This window comes from Quercus lobata, chromosome 2 (assembly GCF_001633185.2).
Source record: "Quercus lobata isolate SW786 chromosome 2, ValleyOak3.0 Primary Assembly, whole genome shotgun sequence".
NCBI lineage: Eukaryota > Viridiplantae > Streptophyta > Magnoliopsida > Fagales > Fagaceae > Quercus > Quercus lobata.
In genome coordinates, this window is record NC_044905.1 from 64,028,031 (window position 1) to 64,044,819 (window position 16,789).

Below are 16,789 nucleotides of genomic sequence, written 5' to 3' on the forward strand. Positions count from 1 at the left end.
GGAAATGGTCCTCCCAATCTGGAGTGACCAAAGCTCTATCAATCCTAGACATCGTTGGTTGTTCAGTACCACTTGACCATGTATAGCTACCTCCTTCCAAAGACAAATCAACCAAATTAAGATCCTTAATAAATTCAAAGAATTTTTCCATAGCTAGGGTCAACCGTGTCTCACCCCTACGCTTACTAGGAAAGCGAACAATATTAAAATCCCCAAAGTAGCACCACGGTATCCTCCAATACTGCTAAATACCCACCAACTCATCCCACACGTGACCCCTCTCATTATTCTCATTTGGGCCACCTAAACCCCTGAACATGCCCATACAAAACCGTCCCCCACCCCTTGCCACTTTACCGAAACTGAGGAAGTACCAACCATAACCTCCACCTTATCCAAAACCCTTTTATCCCACATAAGCAAAATACCACCAGCAGTCCGATCAGCCTCCAAAACAGCCCAATCCACATGTGGACAGCTCCACAAACTACAAACCAGCTGTCTATTCATGTTAGCAATTTTCGTCTCTTGTAAACAAACAACATCACACTTCCACTCCCGCAACAAATTCTTCACCACAAGTTGTTTCCGAGGATCATTAAAACTCCTAACATTCCACGAAATCATTTTTATCTTCATAAACACAAAAATATCCCCAACTACTGACACCAGCACAAAACCACCCTCTATCTCCTGTCATAATTCACCGAACAGATCAAGTTTTGCAACTCTCTACGTCCCCAGTTTTTGGACTTAGCCACTTTTTTGTTACCCGTTTCTTTCCTGTGTAACACATTGGTTGCCTCCATCTTAGTTTCTAGCCTCTGTAAGAGAGCAATGCACAACTTCTCATGTCGAGTCATTGATAACCCAACTAATTTACTGAACCCAGGAATTTTGTGTTTCACCCCCCCAGAGATATCTAACTTAGGCTCAATGCTCAATACCTCAGTGGCCTCCTCCAACTCCGTTGAAATTGTTGACAAACTCGGAGCAATAATCTGCAAAGGTAAATAATCCGACATTTTTGCTTCACCAAAACCCACAGAAAAATCAGCTGCCTCCTCCACCAACATGACCTCCCTAGGAAGGCTTAACAGATCCTTACTAGAGTAGGAATTTGCCCCCTTACCTGACACACCAAAACCCAGTGACCCAGTTCGCAAAAACTCCTGAAAAAGATTGGGAAAAGAGGGTCCAACCAGTCGCGGCACAAAATCAAGAGTAACCGACCACTTACCTTCAGAAAACAGCCCACCCGACAGCCTATTTGAGCCCAAAATACTGTTCCGGTCAGGGCTGAGTCTGAAAGCCATATGCTGAATATTTTCAGTGCAACCCAACACTCCTATCGGCGAAGCACACCACGGCTGAGCAAACAAAAATCCATCTGCATCGGACTGCCTCTCCGTCGTTGGCGACACCACATGCAACTGAGAGACCAAGAAGCTCCCTTCATTCTCGCTCCCTTCATTCACACTCCTCGACAACTCTACTGGCACCGCTACGCATAATGGAGAGACTGTGGGATTCTCTTCCAGCCCATCGGGATTAAGTGTAGAAGGGATTGGGTCTAAAAAAGTGTTGGAGCATTCCCCAACCTCTAAGTGATATGGGCTTGCACTCCTCGGGCTTGAATTAGATACACAGTGGGCTTCCGAAAGTTATGGGCCCAAACCAATACCCACCTCCTCCTTTTGTTCAATGGGAGCCCGTATCACCCATTTAAAAGAAGATTTTTCGCCCTTGGAATTATCCCAAGAAACCTGCCGTTTTCCATTCTCAGCCACCTCCACTATTAATCCCTTCCCAATCCAATGTGAATCCCTCAGATCATGCCCCTTCCCATGTTCAGCTTTATTTGAATTCAAACTGAAACTTAATGGAGATCTTGTTTTATTACGCACCGGTAATTTCTCACCTAAATTAATACCCAAATTAATGCTCCTCTCTCTCCGTTTCCCTCCCCTCGCGGCTGTTGTACCAGGCTGACCTACCGGACCATCCACAACCTGATTCCAAGATTGTTTCAGAGGCATTGCCGTCGTTTCCTTCGTTGTTTCCTTTGTCCTGTTCTGCTGTTTCTCCCCCATCGCCCCATCTAAAATATTCTGTCCTACATCCTTGGCTTTATGGATCAGTTGAATACCACCCTTTGCCTGCACTTGACCCTTCACTGTCTCAACAAAAGACTGAGATGGATGAACCGTTGAATTACGCTTTTGTTTTTGAGGGATAAATTTTGCATGGCCTGAGTGACCAAGAGCATATTGATTGGGTTCTAACATCTTCCTCAATTCTAGGCCAAACACCTTCCAACCATGTTTTTCTTTCCCTTCAGGGATTATGACAGACCTTCAGAGACCACCAACTTTGAGTTCAGACACTAGCAGGAACCAACAAAAAGAGTTTGATCCCCGTTGCAAGGTGTAGGCAGAATCACCTTCCCTAAGTGTGAAAAATTGTTTAGGATTTACCCCAATCACCATGTGTTCTATATTTTTCATCAACCATAATGCCGCGCTTTTGCCCATAAACACCGATTTCATGAAGTGTTTGCCCCGTTCAAAGATTTGTAACGCAAAGAAATTCCCTCCTTCCTCCACCACCAACTGAAAAAGCTTCGATTCAATGAAAAAACTACGTATCCCTCCCATACTAATGAAAAAGAAAAATAAAGAAGAAATAATATCTGACTAATCTGAGGTAGCCGGGCCTCTGAAAGACATGAATATCAGAATATCTGACTAATCTGGGTATCTGAACTAGATCATTCGTAAGGATGGAGACATTGAGGAGTATGGAATGCATATTACTGGAGGTTCTGCAGGATCTTATAGTTCATTATCTAATGACTAAAAAATCTAAGAATTTTTGGGGCTAGTATTGGGGAAACTAACAGATCTGATGCATATGTGTAATAAGATTAGTTCTGTATGTGGTGTTTTGGGCAGGGACATAGTGATTAAGGCTGCAATCTTAGTTGTCAATATCGTACGAAATGCGATATGTATCATATAATGTGAAAAAAGTTTTGCATAGTAAGGGCGTATCAGAAGTGCTTATGAATTGTACGATACAGTGTACGTATCGAATGATACACTGACATATGCTTTAAATGAGTCTTTTTTGTTAAAATTTGTGCTCATGAATCTATAACACAATATTATTAGGTTACTTAAATTTTTTTTTGAGGAACTATTAGGTTACTTAATTTAGCCTAATAAAATAACATGTCCTTAAGTTTTTTTTTTCTTTCTCCTACAAAATTTGGACTACACACTTATACTTCACTTTTATACTTACAAATTTCTTTCTATACTATGAATAAGGTATTAACTAACAATATAATTATTTTTTATTTTTGTCATTATTGTTATAAGTCTAAAAAACTAGAATGCCAAGAAGAAATATATATTTTTAAAATTATTAAAATAATAGAACAAGAAGAGATAGTAAACGTTGATGATGAAGAACAAAATTTCAATGAATAAATAAGTTTGCAAATTGATGAACATGATGATAACATTGACTTAAATGAAGTTGATTAGGCAAGATGATGAAAATAAATTATTATATTGGGTCATTTGTAATGTATTCTCACTCTTTAAGTTTAATCAATTTGAATGTGTAAGTTATAAACAAATGCTAGTTTGATTTATTTAGTTAGTTTGTTAAATATTATTACAAAAAGTGATGAATAAATTAGTCATTAGTTAAATATATTCAAAATTTATAACAAATATACCCTTTATATACACGATACAATACGATATACGATACAGAAAAATAAAAAATTGATTCACGATATGATTCATGATTTGACAACTATGGCTGGAATAATGTGAGTCAAGGGGCATACCACAGCAAACAGCAAACAGCAAATAAAGAGAAAAGGAAACAGAGAGAAAGATGAGGAAAGATCAAACTAGCATTATACTAGGGTTCTTGCCAACTTGGGGACCAAGTTTCTCTAAGTCGATTAAGCATACAACTGAAGTAAATTCAAAAGGACCTATATACTAACCAGAACTTAAGAAATAAAGTCTAGATAATTGACCCTACCGATAATCAACCTTAACTAACCACTTGCTGTGAATGGTACAAACCAAAACACCTGACTAAAACTATTAAAAATAGGCTAAAATACACATTTGGTCCTTAAAAGTATTGGGTGGAGGTTAAGGTCATTGGTACATGGTCCACTAGGTACGTGTGTAACTTACCAATAAAATAAATTGACATGTTTTAGTTTTGTCCCTTGTATTTTTGTTTTATACATTTGATTGGGTGTTCCGTCCCTGGAATTAGCAAACGAAGAGGCTGCAACAAATGTTATCACTTTTTCTAATTTGTGCGGTATGAAAAAGGCTACCCGTGGGAACTTGTTTGATTCAATGTATGAGTTTTCTCTCCACCCCATTTCCCACCACACCGACCACAAACATGTCAAAGTTGTGGTCCTTGACAATGAAGATGAGTGTCATCATGGTTTGTCTTGGCTGGAGCAGGACCTCTCATCTGTCCTCCCCAATTGCTTCCTCTGCCCACTGTCCTCCAATAAAGGGCTCCACCCTCTCCTCCAAAAAAAAAGGCTCTGCCCTTCCCTCACCCTCTCCACCACCATTGTGGCCACGAATTCCTAACTTCCTATTCCCTTTTTACCGTCTAGTGTAAAAGAAAGCTCCATGTAATTTATCAATCAGTTATCTCAAACTGTCTCTGTACTTGGTCTATTTTGATATGTTAGGAGCATGTTAGAAGCTCAATTGGGTCACAAACTGAGCATAAACTTAAGAGATAGAGTTTTTGACCCTAAGTGCCAATCAACACTTAGGGTAGCCACATGAACGTGACTGCTGATCGGCTGTCTGAATAGGACAATTGACACTTCAGTTTGCACTTCAAGTGTTGATCCAACCATGAGCCTGCCCTTGCTTCCATCTTTCCTCAGCAGCTTCTTAATAGTTAGATGCACGTGTTGGAAGCTTGTAACTTGAATGGGAAGTTCAGATTAGGGTTTATTCATGTAGCATGGTTGATAAGTCAAAGTTATTTAGTTAGTTACTAGTGGAACATGCATGGATTAGTTAGATCAGTTTAGGAGCTCATTTAATTTAACACATGCTAAATATGAGAATAACCTATTTAATATCTGCTAAATGAACAACCAATAAGAATTGAGCTTTTTATAAATACTCAACTTGTAACTCCTATCTTATTATTGAATGATGTATAACCACATTGTTGCCTTTGTGCAAGTTTCTCTCTCGTCTTGTCTTTCTCTTGGATCTAGAGATTCCCTAGAAGCAATCTCATCTCTCTCGAAGAAGTCACAGCCTATTCAATCCATTCACCATTCCCATGCAAACCAAACCCTATTCGCATTCCCTTGAAACCTTAGCTACTTCTCATCAAGATCTCATATCAAACCCTTAGCCTGCCATCCTCCTAAGCCCTAGCCGAATTCCGAAGGCCCTAAACACCAAATTACAGCAACTAAGCCCTCAAGAACTGAATTCCCTTGTCAAGGAACACAAACCCAAGTGTGTTCCTTGCATGAAAATTCAATATGATAATTTTTTTTGGTAAAAAGAAAAAGTTGTTTACAGTTAATTTCTTCTACAATTCAAAGATGCTCTTCTTATCCAGTGAGTGATGCGGATTCTCAATTTAATCTATTTTTCTCTCTCATTATCAAATTAGTTTTCCTTTGAATATTTTGAAAAATATGGAAGTTGTGCCTAGGTCACGTATAGTTTGCTGAAATTTCCAATACTGATTTAATTATCATTTTATTTCAAATCTTTGAAAATTCTAAACTGGTGTTGTTTGCCTTTGTGGCCTACTTGATTTTTGTCTGGCAATGACTGTATAAACATTTGCTTTTTGGCCAAAGTGACAGCAATAAGAGCACCTATAATTAATTTTCAGGAAATTACAGTAGAGAAGGTTCAACCTAAATAAAAACCTGTTTTAATCCTAAAGGACTCACACCTAAACCTTTAAAACCACACAAATTTTACTTCAATTGAATTTCAAATGTGGGCCCATAATATAAAATCTTGAATGGACAAATTTGTGAAGTTGTAACAAATTGATCTTCAAATGTGCTGCATAATCTTCTCTCTTATCTTGTAGTATTTTCTCTACCTCCATGACTTTATTTGCATCAATTTGGTTAGTTTAGTGTGAAGTTTTGGAATGGCTTGGATGGAAACATTCCCATGCTTTCTGTCAATTCTAGACGTGATCTTTGTGGATGGTGGAGGTGTTTAATTTGAAGTTGCAACTACCAGTTATTTAATCTTTGACATTTAGAACCACAGTTACAATTTAGCATCTACACATTATGATTGGAGTTTTATGTGGTGTATCTGATAAATTCGGAATATAATGTCTACCTTAAATGTGAGCATTTCCCAATTAATGATTGTAGATAAATTGAATCCTTCTGGCTGATGTCTTGAGGCAAAAATCAAATATATTGACTAATTGTAGGCTTGCAGCTTGAGCAACCAGTTGCTGGCTATTTCTATGGAATTAATGATTGTGCTATCTTGAGCTTGTGAGCTAGGGTTAACTTATGGTTATTTAATCCGAAAGTGATATTAATTCATACCTCCTTTTTCCTTTATAATTTTAGTTTATTTATCATTGGTTTCTTTTAAGCAACTGCCGACTAGGATTTTTCTTTTAATTTTTATAAGTGACTGGGCTAATTCTTTTCATTCATGCTTATTCTTTTATGCTTATTTTTATGGACAAAATTTAGCTACAAAATTGATTGTAGTTTTATGCTACAACCTTACTCAATATCTTTTTATTAGAGGTGAATTTTAACAAATTCATCATTGGATTACATCTTCTTCTTATATCCTCTATACTTGCAAAATTTCTAGAAATTTAAAGATCAAATAGCTATGTCATCAATAAATTGTTTAAATTACAAGTTTTTGTAGTTTAAAATTATGCATAAAATATAAACTTATAGATCATATAATAAATAATATCCGATTGACAAAAAATTTGACATGTGTATTAAGAGCATAAAGAACATGTAATTTAATGGTTAGATTTTCGAAATATGTAGTAATGTTTATTTTATTGAGTAAAGTTGTAACTTTAGATTACAACTAATTTTGTAGCTAAATTTTGTCCTATTTTTGTAAGGTTATGCTTTTTATGTGAAGTATTTTCTTAAAAAAAAAAAAAAAAAAAAAAAAAAAAAAAACCTACCTAGGGATTTTTTATTTTCCCCCCTTCTTTTTCACTCTCTATCCTTATTCAACTCACTTTATTCAAAATTTTTCTAAATGATGTAATTTGTGAACTTATTGACATACATCTTGTTTTGTCTATTCTTTATCACCAATGATCTGCTTCAATTTTCTTTGATGATTCTCTATGTATTTCAATATGTTACTTTATCTATTTGTTTTGTTGCACTCAGTTGTCTCTTCAAATTATGTGCTGTTTGTTCATTGTTGTGCTTTGACCATTTAGCAAAAAATTATTGTGCTTTAACTGATTGATGTTGCAGGAGGCACGTGCATATGCTGATGAAAATGGACTCTTTTTCATTGAGACCTCTGCCAAAACAGCTGTCAATGTCAATGATATATTTTATGAAATAGGTGCGATTGTAATTTGATTGTTTCCATATGGGCATTATATCTTAGCATGATTTTTATTCATTCAGTTTTGTTCTCTTTATTTTATTTTATTATGATTTTTTAATTTAATGTCAATTTTTACACGATGAGAGTAGCCTTTGCTGCTACATAATGAATGTCTGATATCAGTAGAGTATTAGAAAAAGCAGTAAATGAATTGTGATATTATTGTTGTATTCTTTTTTGAAAATAAAATGACTATATATATGTGTTGCTTCTTTTGTTTTTGTTTTTTCTTTCCTCTTTTTATTTTGTATCCTTACACCAATGATCTATAGCTCAATTGCCAATGAGATCTAGTTCAGCTGGCACCTCCTCCCCTTATAAGTTCTAGGGGAAGGGTGAGGTCGTGGATTTAAGACCCATTGGGTGTTTTTGTAACTTACAAATAAAAAATGAGCTATAGCTCAACTGACACTTCTTCCTCTTTTAATAACGAGATAAAGGGTGAGGTCATGAATTCAAGATCCTCTAGCTGCACGTGCAATTTACCAATAACGAAAAAGGCACTGGTGCATGCATATGGTTTGGTCCACTGTAGCCCTTCAGGGAAGTTCCCAATGACCTTGCTTTCATCTTTGGCAAAGAATCAAGACGTAAATGAGAGCTGGTTGAGAGATTTCCATTCTTTTGCTGGCATCAAGTCATTCTTCTTAGTTTTTTTAAGAGATTATATGTTTCAGCTCAGTTAGTTCTGTACCTAGGTCTATTGTGTAATGCTTAATGGTGGCTTAGTTATGCAAGTTTTAAGTGACAGAAAGAAGAAACTTGAAGAAACAAACTGTATGGTCAACTTACTCCATGCCCAACACATCAATAAAAATAGTAAATCTTACAATTTTGTTGGTTTCAGACTAATCTTTAGTTGGAATATGGCATTAGGCATTGTATGAGCTTAATTTGATAGAGGATAGTGAAGGGAGAAAGGAGCCGTGTTGGTAGTCTCAAGCTGCCAAGTGGAAGTGTGTGGGTTTGAGTCCTTAGAGCAGTCACTTTATTCAAAATTATAGGATTGTATTTAAACCACACACCTAGGACCCCAATCAGCTAGGATAGCACTAGGTAATGACTCTTTTATAAGTGAAGGGTGAATCATATTGGGTGGATATATTTCACTGGGGATTGCATTGTGTTTTAAGAGTGATAAAATATGTTTTAGAGTGATGTAATGTATATCTTTTAGGACTGGTTTGGATTATGAATCAAAATCTTTGTAATTCCATTTGTTGAACATTTGGAGTACGGTATTAATAGCAGATGCAGCCATCACCCACCGTTGTACAATCTACCTTAAGAATAAACTTATCGTTGAACTGTATAATATTCTATCTACTTTTCTTCCTTTTTTTTGTGTTCAATTTAGTCTTACAACAATATGGAATTGGGGCTTCAGCAATTCCCATTATATGCCTTTTCAATTGTGTTAAATGATGGGTTTTTTATTTGTCCTTTTTATTTTTTTTTTAATTAAATGCTTAGCATTTGTTTCTGCCTTTTTTTTTTCTCCTCTTTCATCAAACAAATAATTAAATATCACAAGGATGAGAAGGTATTTGGTATCAAATGATACCATGTTAGCCATATCAAATTCAAATAAGTGAGAGACATGTCTACAAAAATAACAAACCCCACTAACAAATGAAGACATGTGTTAGTGGGTAGTTATTTTTGTACACATGTCTATCTTTTATTGGGTTTTTATATGGATGACATAGTATAATTTGATACAAAATACTTTTTCCACGAGTTTTATAATTTCAAATAACTGAAACTACTTATCACAACTTAAGGTTAAACATACATTTACCTAAAAGAAATTCATATTGGCTCCCACGGTCCATCAGTCAGTTGGTTCATTGAGTTAGAACCTTGCTGTTTGGTCTACCCGTATTGTGTTACCATTGTGAACAATCTTCAATTCTATATTACTAGTCTTTTAACCAAGTTAAAGGGAAATTCTTTTACCTTTTCCATTTTTTCTATTTGCCTGTGGTTTCAAGAAATTTTGATATTACCTATTATTGATGCTTCTCATAAAAAAACAAATCATTCTCATAACTTGTCTTTCACTTGAATTATTATGACTGTATACCAGGTCTCGTTGCTTGTGTTTTTTGTTTATTTTCCTCTTTGATGGCCTCTTCGGTCATTAACATTTTATTTTATTTTTGGTTTTTCCTTCTGAAATTCTTCTGTTACAGCTAAAAGGTTGCCTAGATCTCAGCCTGCTCAGAACCCAGCAGGGATGGTCCTTGTGGATAGACCTGCAGAAGGATCCCAAGCGACATCTTGCTGTTCATAAAGCATTTCTTATAGGTCTGTCCTTTTTCTTTCTGTTCTTTAATTAAATATATACTTAAAATGGCACTGTAGTTTTGAACCGAGTCAAAAGTGTGTGGAACTAATAATGCATTTGAAATGATACATTATCTAGAAATTGTACACTTTAGCTATATTAAACATGTCTCTTCTGTTTGTTGTCATCCCAATAGAAATTTACAATTTTAATTCATGCTTTTGAATTCAGATTCCCATGTCTCTTGTAAATCTTTCTAAACTGCCTAGATGTGTGTGCCAATCAGGGGAAGTCACAGTTGTCTAGGTGAATTCGCCTTTGATAAGATCATTGTTTGAATGGTCTTGTGTTTTAAGCTCTATTGAGATATATTTATTGTAGATTTCATTGATTGTCTCTCTTATGAATTGTAATTCTTTAGGAGTATCTTATGTGTACATAATTTAGTTCCTCTTCTTTAATAGAATTTGTTACTTTTATAAAAAAAGTTCACATGATGGTGCAACCATGGCATGGTTAGAGAAGTAATATCCTTTTTGGAAGCTTAAGATTAAGGTAAAACCCAACAATAAGTGTCCATGGTTGTTAGATAGGTTTTAATATATTGTTTTATGTTTTATTATGATATACTAGAGTCAAGGTTATCTCTGTTTGTTTCAATATAAAAACCCTTTTGTCAGGAAACATTTTCAGGTTCAGGTGTTTGCCTCATGAAAAATCTTTAGTTTTCCTATATTTTTTATATGGATATGAACTAAACACTTTATTTCACCACTTTAAAATATTAATACAAAACAACTAAAATCAACTTTAAAAAAAAAAAAAAAAAATTCAAATATGGGTGCAATAGAAATAAAAATAAATAAAACAATTAACAAAAAATATCAACTTTAACTACACATACATTTGTAATTACAAACACTTGAAACCTCTAAAATGGCATTTGAAAGTTGTTTTTGTGCAATTTTTAAAAATTTGGAGTGGATTCCGAATGATATGAGGCTTACCATGGTTATTTTGAAGGTTTTAGGAGCTATTTTCACCATTTGGATGGTTTTGGGGTATTTTTCATTTTAGTGATTTTAGAGGCATTTTATTCATATTAAGAGGTTTTGAAGATTTTTTTTGTTTAGAGGATTCAAGTTAATTTTGTCGATTTGAGGGTATTTCAGTTATTTTGGAGGTTTTGAAGGTATATTATAGATATTAGGGATGTTTCTATCATTTAGAGGTTTTTGGGGTAATTTTGCCATTTAAAATTATTCAAGGGGTATTTTATATCATTTTAGATATTTCAAGGGTAATTTCTAATGAGTTATAGCTCAATTGTTACTTCCTCCTATAATAATGGGATATAGGGTGAGGTCATGGGTTTAAGACCCATTAAGTGTGTTTGTATCTTAGCAATAAAAAAAGAACAAATTATACTACCAACCTTATTTGAGGCTCCAAGAATTAATACTCACCCCCAAAATTCGGTTGAAATGACACTTCCCATTGTGGTTTGTGATAATCATAATAAATAAGTTCTGTTACTAACTCTTAATGAAATATTTCATTTTATTTTTAAAATTTTTTATGTTTATTAACTGTGTTTAAATGTATTTAAACACACCTACTGTTAATTTTAGTATCTTCTTTTACCATTAACCAAAGAAGTAAATGTGAGGAGCTCTGGATCATCTAAGGTCACCCAAGCTTCTATACCATCACCCAACTGAGTGGCTGCCAAAATTACTAGATTCATGAACTCGGAACCCCTTTAACCAAAGCTGTTGACTCATATAGGCTTTGCCCACCCAGATTCAGCTTCATAGAATCCCAAACTAGGACTGTCAAACCCGAAACACAATCTAGTCTAAAGCCTTGTAACTCAATGAGATAGCATGTTCTTTTTTATTACGAGAATCCCACCTCCCCCATTATTGTAACTATTGAATTATCAACCAAAAAAGAAAAAAATCCAAAGCAATCTACATTTGTGGAGCCTACCCCTCCTATCACTATAAAAGACTCCCGTCAAAGAGTCCCTCTCTTTACATCGCAGTTTTTTAGTAAGATCGTCATCACTTTTTGACATTGGATGCGTTAGCTCACCCACCAAGCCTTTCAATCCTACCTCATCGTTGCTTATGTACACTGAGTAGCTGCTATCCAAAGGAGATTAGTTTCCAATAGAATGCTCCGACAAGGGTGGCGCTATTCTTTAGTGCAGATTCACTAAATGGGTCGATAGAGAAGGCTTTTGGAAACCATAGATTTTTTAAGTTTTTCTCTAAATCAATCACTTGTAAAGCCATCATTCAAGCTAATAGGCTTGAAGCTCAACTAATTGGTATCTCTTAGTGTTTTCAACAAAAACATTCAGGATTCAAATTTTCTCTCCTCCAATTATTGTAAAGGACAAAAAAATTCAAAGCCTGAACTAATCAGTAATTGAACCATAGAGCAAGAAATTTGAAGCATTAAACAACGACAAGCTTCAAACAACCGAATTCTTAACTCCGAATTGAGGGTGTGCTTGCCAATTTGGATTTTTCGAAACCCAAAATGTTTAATCCACTGTATTGGCCAATAAGTGATTTACGCTTTGTTTGTTTTGAAGTAAAATATTTTCAGGTTTTTGTTATGATAAGTAAAATTTTTCAAGCAAATCACTAAAACTAGTGGCTCAGCCACTGAAGCCATTGGTGTCGAAGGTTTGGTGATTGGACCACCTAACTGGCAGTCGAAACTGTGGCTTCGGCAACTGGATTGCTAGCGACCTCTGCTGGAGCGGTGTTTCCGACCACCAGATTGCCAACACCAGTGGCTGAAACGATTTCTCCTATTATCGGACCTCCAACACTGGTTGTCAGAATAGTGTTCTTTGGTGATCAGACTGCCGGTACAGGTTGCTGGAACGCCGGCTCTAGTTGCCAGAGGAGTGATTTTAGCCACCCGATTGCCAACATCGACTGCCCAGCCCACCGAACTCCAGTTATCAAACCTTAGGTACTAGTTGCCCAAATGGTGTCTCTGGTGATTAGACCACCATCATCAGTTGTCAGAGCAGTGGCTCTGGCCACCATATTGCCAGCACCGATAGCCGAAGCAGTGGCTCTAGGCACTAGCTACCTAGCCCACCAAACAGGTGACCTAGCCACCAGATGGGGTGAGGGGATATTTTACAAGTTTGACCACATTTTACATGCAAACAAACACCTGAAAATGGGAAAACATTTTCTGAAAAATATTTTACTTCAAAACAAACGGAGCAGTAGATACACAAAGAATTTGAAAACACTTTTTACAAGAGTTGAGTTGGCATGCTTGTATTAGTTCTCATCCCGGCTCACTAGTGACATCACTTTTTTACTTATCATTAACAATTTGCCACATCTGACAATTTTTATTATCATTATAGACTTTCTCTTTGATAATATGGCAATCCCTGAAAAATCAATATTGGCGGATATGAGGATTTCACTAATAATGCAGGGACAATATGGGAATCTTGATGTCTTTTTAGGGGCAGAATTATGATTTCGTAGTAGGTGCAAAAAGAAGCTAGGGGTAAACTGGGTGACACATCTAAATGCTAAGAGTACAATAAGAAGTAAGAACATTAATATTAGGTTAAAATATTATTTAAAAGTTCTTTCTTCATTACTAAATTTTAGAAAGTTTGTTTTTCGTTCCTAAATTTTGTAGAGGGCTTTTTTTAATAGTTTAGGGATGAGTAAAAGTTATTTTTTAAAGTTGAAGGACATAAGAGTGAAACATTTCAATTGTTTAGAGATGAGAAACAATTTTTTAAAAGTTTAGATACGAAAATAATGTTTTAGCCTTAATATATATATATATATATATATTTAAAGAACAATTGTTTTTTGAATTCCTTGTCGAAGGATCCAACTACAAAAGAATCAAGAACGGAAAGCTCCCCTAGTCAGAATACGCCATTATTGTATACCTTTTAATATGTATGGTACAACCCAATAGTGGAAAGTGGCTCTAGTATATGGTCAGATGGATGAACCACATGGAAAAAATCATTTGACCAAGGACAGGTTAATCTATGGAAAAAAAATTAACTTTGCTGTTAACAGTGTGAAGTTGAAGTTGGTGCTTGAGGTTAATTGTCATTTTGATTGAAGTTATGGTGGTGGTGGTGGTGGTGGTGGTGGTGGGGGGGGGGGGGGGGGTAGAGTTTAATCCGGAAACCTAAGAGAAGTGTGTAAATTCACTTAAAAAAAAATATTATTGTAGCTGTAACCTTAATCTTCCTAAGTAGTAATCATCTTGTCCCAAAATAAATTGTGTAATTTACTTTAAAAATTCCAGTTTTACCAGCAAAATTAATCTTTCTTTAAAGGTAATGACACTGTCAAAATATATCCACACACACATATAAAGCAATCATTTAGAGAGGAAAAAAAACTAAGGTATTAAAGATAACTCAACCTGTTAAAGCCGGTGGCATCAAGAAAGGTATAAAGATCACAAGACTGTTTTACCTAATATTTCCTTCGTATATTTTACTTTGAGAAGCATCTTTTTTTTTTTTTTGCCCTCGAAGTCTCAAACCGGAAGTTGGTATTATTCATGTTGAGGTTGAAATGTTTAGATCTCGTAGCAGATATATAGTTTTTACCTATAACCCCAATCTGTGATTCGTTTTATAAAAGTTTTCTTGAAAAGCTATCATTTTCAAACTGATTTTCTAAAATGAGATTCGCTCTCATTGAGTATGGGCATTTAGCTGTCGCTGCAGAGATAGTACGACTTCAAAGTAATAATAATAGGGTTGTGTTAATGGGCACCGCAAGGTGCCCGTTAACCACAATATTTTTTACTTTTTTCTGGCAAATTTTATGTTTTTTGTTTTTTTTGTTGTTGTTGTAGTTTATGTCATTTTTTCAGTTTTGTAGGGACTATTTGGTTTCTTTTTTTGACAAATTCTTTTGTCTTTTTTTTTTTGTACTTAACAAGCACCAGGCTGTGCTCATTAACATATCCCATAATAATAATACCAAGGGCAACAAAACACAAACTAGGACCCATTTTTTTTATGTACCCCAAAAATCCCAGAGTACGTTTTATCATTCAGGAGCTCACTTTATCGTGATTTCGTATAGTTCATCAAGCGACTCAGCCTGACTGTACTGATCCAAGAGTGTATCAGTACTCTTGACTTGACACCACGCCCTTGGTACCAAAATTGTCTGAGGTTGCGAAAAATAACTGACAGATTTTGGGATTGCTTTGTTTGATTGTCTTGTTATTGCATTTTCATGTGAAAACTTGATTCACGTTATCATGTTGCAGGTCAAGTACAACATTGCAGATGTGAACGAATTCTTATATCATATACGTTCTCTTCTTCAAGATATTAATATTATCTTGTAATGTTCCTTTAGACCTCATCAAGAGCTGTCCATTTTTCTCACTATTCTGCTCTTTTAAGCCTAAGATACCGAATTTAAAGATTGTTCTTTTTAATCTTTAGAGATGTAAGTATATGGACACGATCTAACTTTGAAATGGATGTGTGCACTGATTAAAGCAATACTATAGTTTGTTTTCTAGTTTAACTTGTTGCAGTTTTCCTTGTATCACCATTGTTCTATTGATTACAAATAATGGAACTCACGGCCCATGAATCTGAAAAATGATGAAGAGTGCTAAATATTTCTTTTTTTTTTTTTTTCTTTTTTTTCCCTTAATTAAGAAAGCTACTAATTTTTCTTTTTCTTTCTCTTTTTTTCAAGTATGATGTTCAATAAAAAAAATTTTAAAAACAGCTTACAAAAGATAGGATTGATCCCATCTTCATCTTGATACCCCAGACAAAAATCTGGTAAGAAAGAGACAGAGATCGTACCCTTAAAATAATTCAATAGAGTCCATTTTGCAATATCAAGGCATATGAACCACAAACTCATGAACCAACAGAGTTGTGCAAAGGACTGTAGAGTCTCAGAAAGAGACAGAAATGATGCCACCTGAATTATTAGGGAAGCCTTGGTGTATCTCTGGAAGACCAAATTGTTTGGGGAGGAATTGATCTTGTAAGCATCCAGTTTCTAGAAAATATCTCATTACTTTGTAAAAGCTAATTTATCTATTATGTCATATCATTTTACAATATACCTTACATTTCAACTTTTATTTTGCCATACAATACATTAAAATAATATATCTATACAATAAAATAATATAACCCAATACCCAAATAAAACCCAAAACCCAATAAAATATTATTTTAAAATTATACCATCTTACTACAGTAGTTTCTAAATGTAGAATACTACTATAGCTCAATTGTAATTTTATTTTCAATTAGCATGCCGGATAATGCTTCCCTTTTGTGGTTTGATGCTAAAATATAGCATTTTAGGAGTTTTACATGTGTGGATACTGATGCTCTGAAGATCTTCCACATTTTCTAAATTACCTCAATCATATAGATATAGTTCTTAAATTCCTTAGATTTTGACACGTCTTCAATTGCTTAGATATATATAACTCCTAATAAATATTTGTTTAAAATCTTATTCACGTGGCAAAAAAATAAAAATATTTATGTAATAATTAATTGTTAGGATTTTAAGTACATTATGATTGAGTTAAATGACATAATTGTTGTCTTGAAAATACCCCTTTTATAAAGATAAACAGTATAAATCTTGTTGCTAAAATCAAAATACAAGTAAAAGAAAATACAACAATGGTATATGTTGGGAAAGAACAAAAATCTCAAGGAAAATTTACAGGCACCCAAATATCAAAGCCACATCAAACTTAGGAGAAGCATCAATACAAATTGAAAAAT

The 16,789-nt window shown here is 34.8% G+C and overlaps 1 protein-coding gene across 1 annotated transcript in view; it reads left to right on the top strand.

The window, feature by feature from the left end:
- Positions 1-15,626, top strand: part of LOC115976192 (ras-related protein RHN1) — a 29,891-nt gene extending 14,265 nt beyond the window's left edge. The window contains exons 6-8 of the mRNA XM_031097340.1: positions 7,544-7,637; positions 9,878-9,992; positions 15,283-15,626. Of these exons, the coding sequence (XP_030953200.1) occupies positions 7,544-7,637; positions 9,878-9,978 (195 nt within the window). The 3' untranslated portion in view covers positions 9,979-9,992; positions 15,283-15,626. The remainder of the gene's footprint in view (positions 1-7,543; positions 7,638-9,877; positions 9,993-15,282) is intronic.
- The last annotated feature ends 1,163 nt before the right edge of the window (positions 15,627-16,789 follow it).